This window comes from Urocitellus parryii, chromosome 4 (genome assembly GCF_045843805.1).
Source record: "Urocitellus parryii isolate mUroPar1 chromosome 4, mUroPar1.hap1, whole genome shotgun sequence".
In the NCBI taxonomy this organism is placed as follows: domain Eukaryota; kingdom Metazoa; phylum Chordata; class Mammalia; order Rodentia; family Sciuridae; genus Urocitellus; species Urocitellus parryii.
Genome location: NC_135534.1, coordinates 116,074,517 through 116,088,756, shown reverse-complemented (window position 1 = coordinate 116,088,756; position 14,240 = coordinate 116,074,517). Strand labels below are relative to the sequence as shown.

The 14,240-nt window shown below is 46.3% G+C and overlaps 1 protein-coding gene across 1 annotated transcript; it reads right to left on the bottom strand.

Annotated features, from left to right (window-relative positions):
- Window positions 1–3,828: 3,828 nt before the first annotated feature.
- Window positions 3,829–9,023, bottom strand: Kcnj5 (potassium inwardly rectifying channel subfamily J member 5). Its single transcript, XM_026392449.2, has 2 exons — window positions 8,084–9,023; window positions 3,829–4,151 (listed from the first exon to the last, which is right to left on the bottom strand). Exons 1-2 carry the CDS (start codon window positions 9,018–9,020, stop codon window positions 3,829–3,831), a joined length of 1,260 nt encoding a protein of 419 aa, XP_026248234.2. The 5' UTR covers window positions 9,021–9,023.
- Window positions 9,024–14,240: the final 5,217 nt, after the last annotated feature.

Here is a 14,240-nt window from a genome sequence, read left to right as displayed (position 1 = left end):
ACCAGTGACCATTGATTTTAAATGAGAAAGAGCTCTATAAGGTCAAATTCTCTTTATGGGCACTAAATATTTAGCACTAAATTTTTAGACGTGTAATGGTGTGTTTTTTTCCACAAGAAGATTGGCAAATCCTGTACAAGGGGGGAAAACTCGACAGCAGTTTAAGGAGATGTCATTAGTAAAAACCAAGCCAAGCAGTATAAGTGGTTTCTCCCTGAAAGCAATTCTTCCTCGTCTAATCTCTTTTCACAGCTCATTTGTTCTCTGGGAATCAGAAAAAGGTGTTTCCTAATTATCTTGCCACAGGAGAACTGAGGTGGCGGATGGAAGCCAGAGCTCTACAGCACGGCACAAATCTGTTTGATGCCATTGGGAGAGATGAGGCTCTCCTTACTGCTGTGGCTGGAGCCCAGTGAGTGGCCATAGACATGGGATATTTATGCAGGATGATGTCCTTCCACATTTATTTGGGAGATGCTTGCCTCTCATCTGTGGTCTTAAGCAAACTTAGGGGAACCTCTCTGAATCCCCTGGTAACAAGGGGCCATTGAGACCGCCGTAGTGCTTTGAGAATCAAGCATCCAGAAAAAGTGCCACTGCTGGGCACTGGGTGCTCAGTCACCAGTACACAGGCAAAGAAGTTTCCAGAGAATAGTTTTAGAAGACAATGGGCAACTTTTTCTTTTTAATCAATATGAGCAGTATAAGTTTCTGTGGTTCTTACCTCACATAAGAGACAAGGTAGGCCATGGTATAAGAAGAGTAAATGAAGGTACCCAGTTGTTGGATAAGAAACAGAGAAGGTGCTCCCCAGGCATATAGGGGCTCTTCTCCTTCTCCTCAATCATAGTTAACTGCTCGAGCCAGGATCTTAAAGCAACAGAAGGAAATGGTGGAAGCGGGCTCCCTGGTTGTTCAGATGGCCAACAGGGGAAACATCTGAATGAGAGAGGATGGGCAATGTCTTTTCTGCCCTGGCCCAGAAACAGAATCTATGGGCAAAGGGTCAACACCTAGAAGGTGTAAGATTGGAAGAGAGAGGAGAACCAGAGGATCTTTTCAGAAAGGAAGGACATAGAAGTTAAGGCAGGAAGTCAGCTTCCTAAATGTTCAGGATCTGTCAAGTGAGCTATCATTTGGGGATTTTGTAGATACTGAGGCCTGCGGGAATTACCAGTGACCACATCTTAAAGCCTGGCTCAGCTCTCTGTGGCCCATCAGTAATGACATGGGCTCACAGCCAAGCAAAAAGGACCATGACCTATAAGTGTGTTGTATGCAGGAGCAGTGATTTGGAAGTAACCAAATGAAACACTGGCCATCATTGGATTTTGTGTTGAATAAGTCCATATTTATTTAAGAATTTCCAGAAAATGTTTTGAAGAACTTTTCAAACTTTAGTTAGATCATCTGGTCACCAAGAAGGGGATTTCCTTGGGATATGAAGTTCATTTTTCTTGCATGTAGGTGGCCATGATGGAAATCAGAATGTGAACACTGGAATTAGTATTTTACAAATCCCATTGCACATCAGCTCTGATCTATCAGGGAGCTTTAGAACAGGAACATACTGGACACTTTGTCTTCAACATATTCTTGAGCTTCTACATTGGCTGAGAGGTGTGACTTGGCTCTGGTTCATTGAAGTCACTGGCAGAATTAAAGAACCCCAGAGAGAGGCTTTAAAAGCCAGTTGGGGGATGTTTCAGAATTGTAAATGGAGGCAGGACCAGGACACTGTCTAGCCATGTGACCAGCTTCCCTGTGGCTTCCTTGCCTGCCAGCCTCATTGTGGGGTGTAATCTGGGGGTACTGAGTGTTTCTGACTAAGACAAACTTCATATCTGGCAAGGGGTTGTGCAAGTAGTCCTGCTCTGAAAGCCTGGGATCTGGCTAGCCAGGGGTAAGTGCCAGCCCTCACCAGAGAGTTCCAGCTGCAGCTCCCCCCAGCCCAGACACCCAGTCTTGGCAACTGGCTCCCTGCCTTGGACTCCTGATTGTATGCAGCTCCCCCACTGGGGTTCTTTTGGTGGCTTCACTTCCCTTTCCCCTGAGGGGGGATCCCAGCCCTTTCCCCAGTCCCTGCAAGATCTACTTTACCACAGAAGGATGCCAACAACCACAACCCAGCCTCCTGTCCCCGGTGGGAAGAGCCCTGCTTGCCCACTGCTATGCTGGTCCACTGCTCCAGATCCAGCCCCAGTGCCAAGCTGAGTTGGGTAGCCCACGAGATGTGGTTCCTGACCCAGTCCACCTTTTTCCTCTTCTCACCAGCCTCAGACGTAGGACACCAGTGGGCCTGAGATCTGCAAGATGTCCTCTTGTTCTATCTTATTTCTGTCTCACTGTGGTTCCCAGGGAAGGTGCTTCAGTTCTGAAACAGGAAAAGGCTTCCACTCTCAGAGAACAGTGAGAGCTATGAAGGTCATGGGAGAATCCTGCAGAATTCTGTCTGGGAACCTGTGAACTCCCTTTCCAATTAATCATAATTCTGTTTTTCTTAACACTTGCTTGGCTGGCCTGACAATTTGTACTCTCTGCTCTCCAGACTGGAAGAGAAAACTCTCTGAACTTATTGATTTTAAGGTTATTTTCTACTTCTTTTTTCTTAACATTCATCCACTTCCCCAATTCTCCCCTCCCTCACCTCCGGTTCCTAGGGTGGGAAGAAGCAGCCCATTCATTCCTAGCTCCCCAGGCATCATAACCGCCCAACCACCCTATGAGAGCCCAGCCTGTAGCAGTGAGGTTTTCAGCACCAGCTTGAGACTTTGGTTCAGCCTGGACTTGACAGTAAAGCTGCTTCTATGGTCACCCATCACTTTTGCTTCACAACCCATTATTCACCTTAATAGCCAAAGTGTGCTGAACCCTGAGGTCAGTGTTTGGGCAATAACGGGGCAGATGCTTATTTAAAATTTTCAATGTTTTCCTATCTCTCTTTTTTCTTTTCCTCTCTGAATCCCTTTGGGTGGGGGCGCTGAAGCTTTCTCTCAGGCGCTCTGAGATGGTGAAAGAAAACTAGAGTGAAGGTTAGAATCACTTTGCAATTCTTGGGCCCTATAGTCCTATAGAAACCTCAGAGTCTGGGTTCTTCCTTGGGTGGAAGGTTCAGGGCACAGTGTGACTGGGAACAGGCCAGGCAGTTGTGATGCCAACTGCGCTTGTGTTCAGAGGTGCTGCAGCTCAGAGCCACTCTAACCAGCTCATTATCCAGTAGGCTGCAGTGGGCACGCAGAGCACAGCGGAGGAAACCTCATGTACTTGGCAGATAATAACAGAGATGAACAAGGGCCTTGAACTCTGTAGCTCTTAATAAATGGTTGTTGGCCTCATAGGCCTTAGCCCACCAGAGATCTGTGAACTTATCTCTAGACTGGAGGTCTGAGCTTTCATCAGGCAGAATCTCTCCTTCCTGAAACTACAACAAACCTCAGGGTTGACAACCCTCTCTTGATATCAGCCCCTGGAAGGGGCTGTGAGATCCAAGGAGGGAAGTGCCCTGAGACCTGCAGGTAGAGAGAGGACAGATGCCATTCTGTAACTTTCACTGTGGGGAAAGCCATTTTGGCGTGGCACTTGGTATTAACAGAAGCAATGAGAGAAGAAGCATCACTGTTCATGGGGTCTAGGCAGGAGGCCACTCACTCAGGGAGGCCTTGAGTGGGGAGATGTAAGAGCTGGAAACACTGTTCCCTCCCACAGAGCCTTGACAGCTAAGCTTCCCTACAGCACACTCAGCCAGTTCTCTCTATCTGCCCTCCAGAGCTCTGAAGTATCTGTGCTCATGGAAGCTGGTGAGGGGAGACTGTGGGGACAGTACAGCCTTCACACTGAGCCCCTAGTCTCCTGGGACACACTCAGCCCAACAGGCTTGTCCTCTTCTTCCTGCTCAGCCTCCATATCCTCCCCTGTCTCAGCATGACCCCCCACTAGGGGAGGGCTAGGGAGGTACTGATGGAGCCGGCCTTCCCGTTTCATTTCTGCCAGTTCTTTGGCACAGCAGCTGGGTGTGTTGGTCTCATAGGTGTCATGGAAGGTGTTGTAGTCCACCTCATAGAAGCCCTTTTCCAAAGTGAGGACTGGTGTGAATCGATGGCCCCAGAGCACCTCTGTATCCATGTAAGAGCTTCGTGCTTGGCAAGTCATGCCTGGGAAAAGAGAAGGCATACATATTAAGATGCAATGACTTATTGAGCCATCGATCCATCAATCCATCCAATTCATTCATCTCTGTCTATCCAATCATCCATCAAGCATTTCTTACACATCTGCTTTATGCTAAACATATAGAGGTGTCAATCTCAATAAGACATAGTCCTTGTCCTGGAGGAAATCAAGATATGGTGGGGACAAAACATTAAAAATAAACATGCAAAACTCTGGAGCACATTCCCAGACACAAGACTGAATAATTTTTTTGTATAACTGGAGGCAACAACATGGCTTCTGATAACAGCATTCAGGTCTAGAAGATTGAGACAGGATAAGAAGCAGAAAAAGGATTGAATAAAGATAAATCCAGAATGAGGGAACACAGAGAAAGTGACAGACATTTAGAACATATGGGGATTACTTCACATAGACACATATGAATAGAAGCCTACACACTCATGAACATAGGCACAACCGCATGTGCGCACACACACACACACACAAGCACACTACACACAGACACACATGAGCACACATACACACACAGGAAGGGGAGAGACACACATGCACTCAGGGCTTGTCTTCTTGATCTGAGGATGCTCCAATGCCCCTGCTCCCCTTCTATGCAGCCCTTGCCATGCCTCTGTTATTTTTAGGTGTTGCTTTCTTTCCAGAGAGGGAGGGTAGTTTTGTTTATGGATGACAAGCCTCTGTGCTTAGGGGCACAGGAAAGCAGCTTTCATTTCCATCTTCTGGCCCAGGAAGGCACTAGCTTGTGCTCTTTGTGCTCTTTGTGCACTGGAGGAAAAGCCTTCTCCAGTTCCTCATGGCCAAAGGCTTCATCCCACCCAAATGTACTCTGCCTGGATCCCCCAGGGAGCCCCCATATATGGCTAGGTTTTAGCCTACTCTCTGCCCTCAGTGGGGGCAGCCTGGGCCGGGTCTCTCCATTCAGTCCACATCTCTTGTTGCCCACAACTTGGTTTCAGCAGAGGTGTAGATGCCCAACTGGGCACTGACCAGCCTAGACCCAGGCTAGATGTTGCAGGCTCCCAGGGCCTTGGGAATGACACTGTGACAAGACCTCCACAGTAGCTCATGGGACAGGCCCCTTGGGCTTTTCCTGCCCTCCTCCTGTCTCTCCTCTAGGGATGTGGCATTGGCTGCCCTGAAGTTAGAGATGCTGCCTGTGTCCCCTAGATTATGTGGTTCTGTCACCTTTCAATGTATTCAAAAGGACCCTCAGTGTCTGGCACTGTGCTTTACCTGCGGTGCTCCATGTAGTCATTTAATCCTCCCAAGGATCCAGTGAGATTAATTGTCCTCATTTTGTTGACAAGTCAAACAACTTTCCAAATTCACACAAGTGGGCTATGGCTGAGCTGTGCTACCCAAACCTAGGCCTGAATTCATGCCTATGCTTGGCTCCATGAGTGTGGCAAACCATTCCAGTTGTCTTCAGATCAGAACAGAAATGAGTGTGGGGGTCCCCTTCTCTGAGCTCCCTGGGTCTCCCCTACAGTCCCAATAGAGCAAGCGTAGCCCAGATTATGGGAGAAGGCCAAGGGATTAGGGCAAGTCAATGTGGGCCACTGGTTTTGAGGGCAATGTGAGGGGAGGAGGCAGCTGGGCAGGGCCTGCACCCGCTCTGCTGACAGTGGCCCTTGTGCCCTCCCTGATACAGTGGTGAAGGCAGCTGCAGATACTGGTAAAGCATGGCTTTCTTGTCTTCCCCAAGGCCTCTCACCTGATCCCTCTTTTGTGACTTTGGAGAGGAGCTCTTGCCCCAGAAAAAAAGCCTGTGTTCTGATCCTGACCCTATCACCAAAGGCAGTGTGACCTGCAAGCCCCCAGCTCTGCAGGAGGCAGCTCTCTGCATCGCTGCTCCAGGGGCTTCTGTGGCTGTCACCATATGCTGCCTGGCCAGGTTCTGATCCCCCAGCAGATAGCCAAGAAGCCCCCTTTGGCACCAATACCTAGGGCCTGTTAGCACCCTCCTGCCTGGAAATGGAAGGCTTAGGGAGGCCCTGTTTGAGTCCCCCACCCAGCATTCAGCTTCCCTTGTGACAGGCCCTGAACATTTTAGGAGACCAGTGTGGTGTGATAGAAAAAGCTCTAGATTTATAAGTGAAATGCCTAAGCAGGAACATTTATTGTCTGCATGATCCTTTTAAGCTTAAGCAACCACATCTGTAAAATGGGGTGGAAGCTAGCCCTACACTATTGTTTATAAGAATTGGGGAGGGGGAAAAATCCCATGTGATCATTTTGATCATGAAAGAGTTTTCTATGTCATCATTAGGGTCTGGGCTGCTGCTCAGTCTAGTTGGTGGAAAAAAGGAAGAAATGGAAATAAGAAGCAAGGTGCAGGATTTTTCTGGGGGCTCCCCTCCCTGGGAATTCTGGTCCCTAGTGTGGGGAGGACTGGGGTCTGGGGTTCTTAGCCAGAGCTCAGGCTCCCTTAGACACTGGGCTCTCTGGAGCCACCTCTAAGAGATCTACCATAGCTGCATGGCTAAGGAATATGGAGGCTCTCCGCTATCAGCTCTGAGAGTTGGTAGCCAAGCAGGGGATGCCAAGCTGGCCATAGAGGGCATCTTCTTGGACCTATGTGAATGTTGATGCCTCAGCATAGATGTGCTGTGTTCTGCATGGAAGGAGCCCCGCATGCTTTGGGGTCCACAGAACCAACCTCCTGAAGGAAAGGTGAGAGGCACTGATTCAGAGAGGGGCTCCCCCAGGTCTGGGGCATAAGTAACTCTAAAGAAAAGTGAATCTGCTTCAGCTTAGGAGATGCTGCATACTATCCTCTCCTGGTGATGTGACACATAGAATTGAAGTGACACCCCCTTTCTCCACAGAAAAATCTTAACTGGACTTCTCCAGAAATCTTTCCCACGGCTGATTTTAGGACTGTCAGCAAAAGAGTTCAATGTAGATAAACTTCCTATTTTCGTGTCGCCCTGTTTTACTTGGCCACTGGCTGAAAAGATACCAACACTCCAGGTGCTGGACACCCCCTTACTAGTTTTTCACAAACATATCCAGTATAGTAGTTTGTAGAAATGTGCAAACAAGGCCTCTGGCCTTGATCTGGGCTTCATAGAGATGTCTATATTTTTGAGATAAGTTACCAACTGGGCTCCATGGTAACAATTGGCAGGGGGAGAAAAAAAAGGGGGAAAAGAAGCTCTCCTCTTCTCAGGTGTTGTCCTTGAAGGGTTAACTTGCCCAAAACAGTGAAAGAAAAAGCTGTTTTTATGTGAACTTCTTCAGACTGTGAACTTCTGAGCCCCTCCCCTTGCATGCTGGGTATAAAATTCTGAAACTACCTGAACTCAGGATTCAGGGATTGATCGATTACAGCAAAAGCTGTGCCCTCTCAACCTGGCTGCAGCCAAATAAAACTGTTTCCTGCTAATTTCGATGCCTTGCCTCATTTGCCCTTACAACAGTAAGTACCCATGGCAAGGCATGAAAGGGCACTCTAGAAAACCCAGCTTGCCTTGGTGTCACTCCCAGTCAATTTCACTTTTGCTTGTTGGAAACAACTGCCAGTTCTGGGGTCCTCTGGCTTGAGGTGTGTCCTGGTTCTATGATTTGGTAGTGCTTGCTGTGTCTGTGCCTCTGTTTCTATACCTGTACCTTAATGAAAACTACCTAACACGAGTATGGGAGGGCACTGAATAATATAATATTTGTTCAGAGTCTAGAATCATGCCTGGATGTTGGGAGGGATTGATCAACACCAGCTATTGTTAGTATTCCATCTTGAGTAACAATGCCCCTCAGGTCATTAGGAGCTGGACATACTGATTGTGCAAGCTCAGGATTCTCACATACACACTTTCATCTTCTGCAGTCACAGTGGTCTAAGCTCCAGGGGAGGTAAGAGGATTATGTGGCCAAGGAGGAAGAAATGTCTTACCTGTTGCTTCCACCATCCCTTCTAGAATGACCACGACTTCAAACTCCTCCTGATCCAGCTGAGCCCGAGACATCTCCCAGAAGGGGCTCTTCTCATTGATCTCATGTGAGATGATGAGTGGAGACACCAGGAAGAGACGGTCATCGCCAGTGTCGAAGCCCACGTTGATGTCAGTCTGGTTCAGGGGGATGAACTCCCCCTCTTTGGTCTGGCGTGACTTGATGAGCTTGGCGCGGATGGAGGCCTCGACAATGTGGGAGTTGCGGAGGTCCCCCACTCGGAACATGAGGCACAGCTTCTCATCCCGCATGGAGATGACCGCGTTGTTGGAAAACATGAGGGTCTCGGCTCTCTTCTTTGGCTGGCTGATCTTGACAAACATGCAGCCCACCATGAAGGCATTGACGATGGAGCCCAGGATGGCCTGCACCAGGAGGAGTATGATCCCCTCTGGACACTTCTCGGTGATGACTCGGAAGCCGTACCCGATGGTAGTTTCAGTCTCAATGGAGAACAGGAAAGCAGACACAAAACCACTGAGGTTTTCAACACAAGGGATCCACTCCTGGTCACCTACATGGTCCAGATCACCCCGGATATAAGCAATGAGCCACCAGATGAAACCAAAGAACAACCATGTGATGGTGTAGACCATGGTAAAGACGAGCAGATTGAAGCGCCATTTGAGGTCCACCAGGGTGGTAAAGAGGTCGCTCAGGTACCGGTAGGTTTCCTGGACGTTGCCGTGGTGCACATTGCACTTGCCGCTCTTCTCCATATAGCGCTGCCGGGGCTTCTTGCCTTCTGCCAGCAGACGGGTGCGGTCTGTGGCAATGGGGATATAATCACGGGCCTGTTTGGGAATCTTCTTGGGGTCCCAGGGGGTGACTCCAATCTCCATGTCCTGGTTCATAGCGTTCCTAGAGTCACCAGCCATAACTGGGTTATGTGGAGTTAACAAAGACATCATAAGTGAAGTGGACTACGCTGATTCCCAGACACAAGACTGGAGGGACTCTCACCTGGGGGCTCTCTGGGCCTCTCCCTAAGGAACAGTAGCTGAAACTGTAAAATTCTCAAGGGCAGGGACCACTTATTCTTGTAGGATTCCTTTGCCTCTATGGGGCTTATTACAGATTCTAGCATACACTAGATGCTCAAGAGTTTGTGGAATGAATAAACAAACAGTGCCTAGGTGTCCACTGTAAGCAAAGTATTTAATGGATTTAAATAAATCTGGGAGCAATTTTACAAACAATGATTGCAACAATATATTTAAATGCCTCCTTTATTCCTTGCAAGATATATGGATTGTCACTCATTACCACAAGAACTTACTGGAGTTAGAGGTTGTAATGCACATTATATACTGTGTGCTTATATATCACAGTGATTTCTCTCTCTCTCTTCCTTCCTTCCCTCCCTCCCTCCCTCCCTCCCACCCTCCCTCCCTCCCTTCCTTCTCTCTCTCTCTCTCTCTCTCTTTCTTTCTTTCTTTCTTTCTTTCTTTCTTTCTTTCTTTCTTTCTTTCTTTCTTTCTTTCTTTCTTTGCTGGGGATTGAATCCAGGGTCTCACACATGCTAGACAAGTGCTCTACTGCTGAACTCCATGACCCAACCTTGTCATCATGTTGATTTCTAAGAGCCTCTCTCCCTCCATTAGCATGAAAGCTCCAAAGGGGCATAATTTTGAGTTCACTTTGTTCCCTTATATTTTGCAAGCACCTAGAGGATAGCCTGGTATGTACCATCTACACAAAGGAAGGTAGTGAATAAAATTGATGACTAAATAAGAAAAATAAGAATGCAAAGTCCCATTAAGGGTGGGTGACACTCAATCACCAAATAAGAAAGTGGTAAAGCCAATATTTGGGATGCTATTTACCTAGCCCAAAGTCTGTGTTCTTTCCTTTAGACCTCATTGTCTCCCTTCCTTTCATCTAGGAGATTTTAGCCACAGACAGAGAGGAAAAGGCAGTGTGTGTCTGTTTGCCAAGTGGTCACTCCTCCCACTATGGAGTCTGTGACTGTCTGAGTACTTATTAAAATGATGAATTGCTGTGGAGATATCTAAAAAGAACAAATTTTTAAAAATTGCTGTGGAGATACACTCTTTAAAAATGTGATCCATTTATTCCCTACAAAGTTGAGACAGAATATTCACACACCAAGATCTTCAAAAGGACTGTTTGTTGGAGGATGTGCCATACTTCAAAGAGACATCAGACACCTGCAATATACAATTGACTATTTTTCTGATATTCTGCTCAAACCCATTTAAAATGCTTTAAGACTCTGATGAAATTAGGCAAGACTGTGAATATCTCTGCAATTAATGAGAAGAGCTTAAATTTCTGAGCATCATGAGCCAGGCATTGCCCTAAGAAATTTATATCCGTTAGCTCATGTAATCCTACCATAAAGCTATTAGATAAATAGTTATTATCTGTTCAGTTTTTAGAAGAAGAAAATGAAACTTGCGTAGCATGTGGCCAAGTCAGGTTTTGGATCTAGGTTTATCTGGCTCTAGCCCAAGGACTTAACCACAGCCCTCAGTGTTCTATGGCTTAGACCTCAACTGATGAACTCTCCCTCCAGAAAGTTCTACAAGCACTGATCCTTGGAAAGTCACCATAGGCCGTACTATAATTTAACACTTCTTCATCATCGTGACCAAGTTTTCCTGGGTTTCATAGGTATACTCCTTCCCAGGTGTAGGACTTGCCAGTCCCCCCTAATTTCTTTCTTTGTCCTGATTGAGAACTACAGTGTGCCTTGACCCCTCTGTGACCTGACAAGTCACATTTTTTTTTTCTCTTACAGGCTAAACCCAAGCCTTGAACATTCCCAGGCACTCTTGATGACCTGTTAAGCTTGTTGCTTGAAACACCAAAAATTCTAACATATTGCTAAACATGCAGAAACTACCCTTAGCCTTGAGCCAAATTCCTTAAAAGCCCATTAGATTTCATACCCTGACCTGTGCTGAGGACATCCTTAGATAGAATATTCCTTTTCTTGCTATTCATTCCTCTATAAATTCCCCTAAGAGATGCATTGGACTGATCACCCTGATCAGTGCTTATTTCTTTGAAATCCCAACCAGCCCCATCTTGGGATGGTTTGGGGGCAGTCTCATGTGGGAACTCCACCACTTTTGAGGCTATTCCAGGGGTTTGGCTGGACAGAACTGTGCCCTGAAAGAACCTTGTGTATGTATGTTCTATAAGCCACTGAGCCAACTTATTGACCAACCAAGGCAATTTCACACACCCTGGGAGGTCAGATGACCCTGACAGACCTCTTCCTTTGTTGCCTGGGTGATTGCAGCAATTTTAAGGTAACCTCAAAAAATACCATATTGGAGAGTCATTCAAAGGGCTAGTTATCTCAGACATCCATCGGCCATTCTGCACAGAGCCACCTACTCCCTCACATGGCAATTAGAAAGATAAATGAAACACAGAGAGAAATGCTTGGAGCTTCTTTGCAGAATTCCAAGCAGGATTTTGCTCTAGCTGTAGGTACAGATCTTGTACTGAAAACCTGATCGGAGATGCCCAGAGATGATGAGATACACTGTTAACTCCGTGTGCTCCTGGAAACACTAGCTCCTGAAATCCAGACAGAGTTCTGATAGGAGTGTTGTTGTGGACTGCCCCAGCCGCTGCTGTTGGGTGTGGCAGGCACAATGCCACAAGAGTCAATCATGGGCCAGGACACTTGGGAAAGCATATTCTCCTGCCCTCAGCTCTTGGGGGAGAACAGCTTTTTGCTGATTTTCTGCACTGTTTCCTTCTTTATTTTTAAACATATTCTCATACGTTCTTGCATGCTGTACTAGAAACAGAAAGATGTTTTCTAGGACACCTCAGCCTACGTCTGAAAACTTTTCATGTCTGGCAGACAGAAAAAGGAGGCTTACTTCTGATTTAAGATCAGTATACCTTCTCCGTATGCACTGGAATCATAAGTTATTCCTGACTTGACCCAGGGTGAGATCTACATTCTAGCTCAATGTCCAACAAACTTGTTCTGTGGAACATAGAAAAATAATCCTAACTTTCTTTGTCTCAATTTCTTTGCTCAAAATCTTGAATAATACTCTTTGCCCTCCAACCCTGGGAGCCATTGCAGGGATCTGTGGCAAGAATATATGATACAGACATAAATATAAGTATAAATGTACATTTAGTCATGCACTGCATAATGACACTTTGATCATATTAATGCATATAAAATGGTGGTCCCACAGATCATACAGCCTAATGACATTGTAGGCATCTTAATTTGTGTAAATATGCTCCATGATGTTTCCACAACAATGAAATCACCTAATGATGCATTTTCCAGAATGCATTTCTGTCATTGAATTTGCATTGAGTTTAAATGTAATGCAAAGTTCCATTAACTCTATTTTAAAAATAAGGTCAGGAATATTTAAGTTAAGCATCTAATGCCCTAGTGGTGATTTGCAGCGTAGATTTTAAGCTGATTGGCATAGAGCCTCTACTATTTTAATGGTGAGTAACTTGCCATCCTAGAACTCCTGTTCAGCATTGCTGTTTGCCCATCACAGATTCTCAGGAGCAAAAGAGATGGACTTCCTTAATAAGGTTTTCAAGATCCATTCTATTAATTATGCACCCATTCAGCAAGTGTTGAGGAACTACGTATAGTATTCCTGTGTTTAGAACTGGCCATAAAGCAATGAAGAGGGTAAATGCAGACCCATCCCTCCTGGAGTTTATACTCTAGTACTGCCTCTTTGAACCTAGGGTTTGTGTAGAACCGTGTGTAGAGAGAGAAGCAGAAAGAAAAGTCATGGGCTTGGCTGAGGGCAGCTGAGTAGCCCGGCTGCTCTCTGCAGAAAGCAAGACAAAGCACTGACTTCAGCCAATCCTATTACACCTCATCAAGCCCATTACTGCTCTTCATCTTCTGGCCTCCCCTGTGCCCACAGATGGAAAGCTTTGCCGAGACAGGATGAAAACCCCTGGGAAAGACAGAGCTTCAAGTCCAGCAAAGAGGTTTAATCCCTTTGATATAAAGCATGAGTGGAGAGACTCAAAAGAGGTCAAATCAAAGGGAGTTGTATTTTAGATGATGCATGAGTGAATCTGATATCCACTTAAATGGAAGGAATTCATACTACAAACACCCACCACAGTGCAGAAAGCTCTGCATCATGGGGGTGGCCTAGAATGTCAGGAGCCAGCCACAGAGGTTTGTTAGGAGCACACTCAGGGCTCTGCAGGGCTTCCTGGAGAAAGCACTGAGCTGGGAGTCTTGTCTCAGACTTAGTTTCCCTATCTGTGAAAATGGGAGCCACAAATATCTCCATGGATTTCCTCCTCTCTCTCTCTGGGTTGACAACTTCCTTCTCTGAGATTTAAGGCTTACAGTGAGGCCGGAGGAAGAGTAATGGAGGAGGACATATTAGTTCCATGTTGTTATGTTTGAATTCTATGAATCTATATGGCTGTATTGGTTGTTAAAATATAAAAATGCTCCAAATTGGTTGGTGAATAGGCTAGCCAAGTTGCCTCAAGAACTCTCAAGGTTAGCAGGGAGGATTAAAGCTGCCATAAATTGAGGATATACTGCACAGAGTATGTGTAAGTGGCAGAATTCTAAGATGGCTGCATGATTCCTGCTCCACAGTATACACTCCCTGAATAATCTGGGGACTTGGGGTTGGGACCCTCATTACCCACAATTAGAGTCACCTTGAATAAAGGAAGGTCATGTGGGTCAAACTAATCATATAAGCCCTTAGAAGGGACTGGACTTTTCCTGAAGCAGGAAATGCATCACTAGAGGAGTTAGATGAAGGGAAGATTTCTCATTTGCTTTAAAGATGGAGGGGACCATATGGCAGGAAATGTGATGACTTCTAGGTGCTGAGACAGCCCCCAGGCAACAGCCAGCAGGGCAGCAGTCCTACAATTGTGAAGAACTGAATTCTGACAACCACCGGAGCTTGGAAGAGGACCCAGGGTTCCAGATGAGAACATTGACACCATCAACCACTTTGACTTTGGCCTTGTGAGAACCGGATAGAGAACAGTCACAAAATGGACTTCTGACCCACAGACCTGTGAGCTAATAAACATGTTGTTCGAAGCCATTAAGTCTGTGGTCATCCCACTACAGC